The sequence below is a fragment of the Atta colombica genome, unplaced genomic scaffold (genome assembly GCF_001594045.1).
Source record: "Atta colombica isolate Treedump-2 unplaced genomic scaffold, Acol1.0 scaffold30, whole genome shotgun sequence".
Classification (NCBI taxonomy): Eukaryota; Metazoa; Arthropoda; class Insecta; order Hymenoptera; family Formicidae; genus Atta; species Atta colombica.
This window is the reverse complement of record NW_017259404.1, coordinates 1,036,078-1,038,740: the sequence shown is the minus strand read 5'-3', so window position 1 is coordinate 1,038,740 and position 2,663 is coordinate 1,036,078. Positions and strand designations below refer to the sequence as shown.

General features: G+C 29.6%; 1 protein-coding gene across 1 annotated transcript in view; it reads left to right on the top strand.

The window, feature by feature from the left end:
• The window catches only part of LOC108690220 (multiple inositol polyphosphate phosphatase 1-like), a 17,954-nt gene that overhangs the window by 14,250 nt on the left and 1,041 nt on the right, over positions 1 to 2,663 (top strand). Inside the window, exons 5-8 of the mRNA XM_018197405.1 lie at positions 501 to 611; positions 965 to 1,115; positions 1,520 to 1,730; positions 2,318 to 2,527. Coding sequence (XP_018052894.1) covers positions 501 to 611; positions 965 to 1,115; positions 1,520 to 1,730; positions 2,318 to 2,527 — 683 coding nt within the window. The remainder of the gene's footprint in view (positions 1 to 500; positions 612 to 964; positions 1,116 to 1,519; positions 1,731 to 2,317; positions 2,528 to 2,663) is intronic.

Below are 2,663 nucleotides of genomic sequence, written 5' to 3'. Positions count from 1 at the left end.
TCTTTGTATATAAATGTGTCATAATGATACGTTTTATAAGAAAAGAAGAACTGTTTTTTATAATTATTTAATAATTATTTAATTAATTATATTAATTAAATAAATTCTATTAAGCAAGTGTAATTCTTTAAACAAAACGTTTCTGATTCTTCAAATGTACTTGGCATTTAGTGATACATTTTATTAATAAAATTAATTAATTGAATTAAAAATTAAGAGAATATTTGATTTTAAATTCTCGCGAATTATAGATCGTCTAAAGGACATTAATTAAATAGATTAAGCAAATGTAATCCCATTAAGCAAAGTTTTTCTAATTTTTTGAATGTTCCGCATTACGTGACGTATTTAATAATAAATAGAATTTTCTCTGAAATTCTAATGCAAATTACAGATCGTCTAAAGTGAGCGTTAATTAACTAGATTCCATTAAGCAAATGTCAATAAGTATCGATCAAATCATGAAGTAATCCAGGATATAGGACACGATTGATTTTCAGTTCCGTGCCACCGAGACTCGCAATAGCATGACATCTTTTATGGAAGGACTATTCGGAAGCACAACTGCCGTATTGCCGGAAGAGAGTTCCTTGAATGATACCCTTCTTACTGTATGTTTTAATTATATACGCTATAAGAGAATCAAGCTTTACAAATAAAGCTTAACTATGTAAAATTTTAAAATTTGTTATCATTAGATACAAATATACTTTAATTTAAAAATAATTAATCTTATTTGTGATATATTATATAAAATATTAATGCATATTTTTGTGTAATATTTTTAATATTATACAAAAAACTGCACTAATATTCTAATATGTCATAAATCAAATTATTTGATATTGTTCTGTGAATTATACTTGCATAATTCCTGTATTAAAATAATTTCTATAATATTTCCTATAATAATAGTGGCAAATGGAAATTTATCTTAATCTGTCTAATCTAATTAATCTCGCAGGCATACAAAACGTGTAGCGTATGGAAAAATGAGGAAAACGAGGGATCGTTTGAAAATATGGAACGCAGCAGATTTGATGCTGGACCAGAGTTTCAGAATCTCCTGAGAAACGTCAGCAGACGAATCGGTTTTCTGTACAATATTTCCGCTGGTACGTACAATCGTTAATTGTCGTTTATTGTTAATTTATGTTCAATAAACACAGTACTGTTACAAGTTAAATTAAATTGTTGAAAAAAGAGCAAATTAAATTTAACTCGTCTCTACTAACATAGGTTAACTTTAATCTCGATTTAATTTACCATTTAATTTATCTTTTTCTTAGTTTATCTTTAATTCTAAGAATTAGAAAAAGATGAAGAGTAAATTAAACCGTGATTAAAATCAATCTACATTGACAGAAAGAAACGTTGGGTTGGAACAAAAGTTTATAGCGCTATGAACTTCAGAATTCAAACAGCTGTAACTTTTTTAAAAATGAACGAAGTTTAAATTAAAAAAAAGAAGGTTTAAAGCTTAAAATCTCTACTTTCAAAAGGTCTCTAATATTTCCAGATAGAATCGATGCTATGTACGATGCGTGTCGATACCAAAAGGCCTGGTCCGTCACCGAACTTTCACCTTGGTGCGCCGTCTTCAGCAAAGAGGAACTCCGCATTTTGGAGTACAGAGAGGATCTCGACTACTATTACAAAGCGGGCTATGGGCGGGATATCAATACTCGTTTGGGTTGTCCTCTGTTGCATGACATGATGCGACACTTCTGGTATTGCAACATAACGAGTCTTGTTTCCTATACTCAGCTAATTATAAGAATTCTATTTAAAACTGTCCTCAAATTTCTTATTTCAAGTTACCAGACGTTTCGCCTATAATCACATCTTTTTTAAATGTCTTAATCCTAATATTCATTCTGAAATTTCCTCATATCCGCAAGTTCACTAGATTTTTAATTAATGTACTTTTGTTTGAAGTTAACGTAATTGAAAAAACGATTTTTTTTTCCATTTTGGAGATCAAAATCCGAACAATAAAATCCGAGGATTATAAATTAATTAAAGAAGGTAAATGTCCACTTCCCAAGAAACACATCAAGTCAATTTTGACATCATAAAAGACAAAATGATTTTTGGATACGAAATTTGATTGTTTATTGACATTAAGAATCAAAATAAAGTAATTTTGATTTTTTTGTTGATTTTTGTGTAAATTACAGCCGCGAATTCTGAATGCAGTAAAAAGAAAGACGCTAAAAGATAGCGCTTGAAGTTTGGATATTAGACTACACTTTGTAATCTAACAAGAAAAAAGAAATGTGGAAAGTATTCAGAGGTATTATTTTTTTTTTATCAGGAATGTAGCGCGTGATGAGATGTCGGACGAACCCGCGGGTATCTTCTATTTCAGCGACATCATCAGCTTGCAAAATCTTTTAACTACGATGGGCATAAATGAAGACCAAGCACAACTGACCGCCTACAATTACAAAGAGATGGCTAGACGTCAATGGCGCACATCAATCATATCATCCTTCGCTGCGAATCTCATTGCAGTATTTTACAAGTGAATATACACGTCCCTTATTCCGCATTTATTAACTTTTATTTCAATTATTTATTCGAAAATTATTTATTATCATTTATTTCAATTCAATCAATTTTTTGATTTTCGATTTTATAATAAATAGTTAATTGTTTGA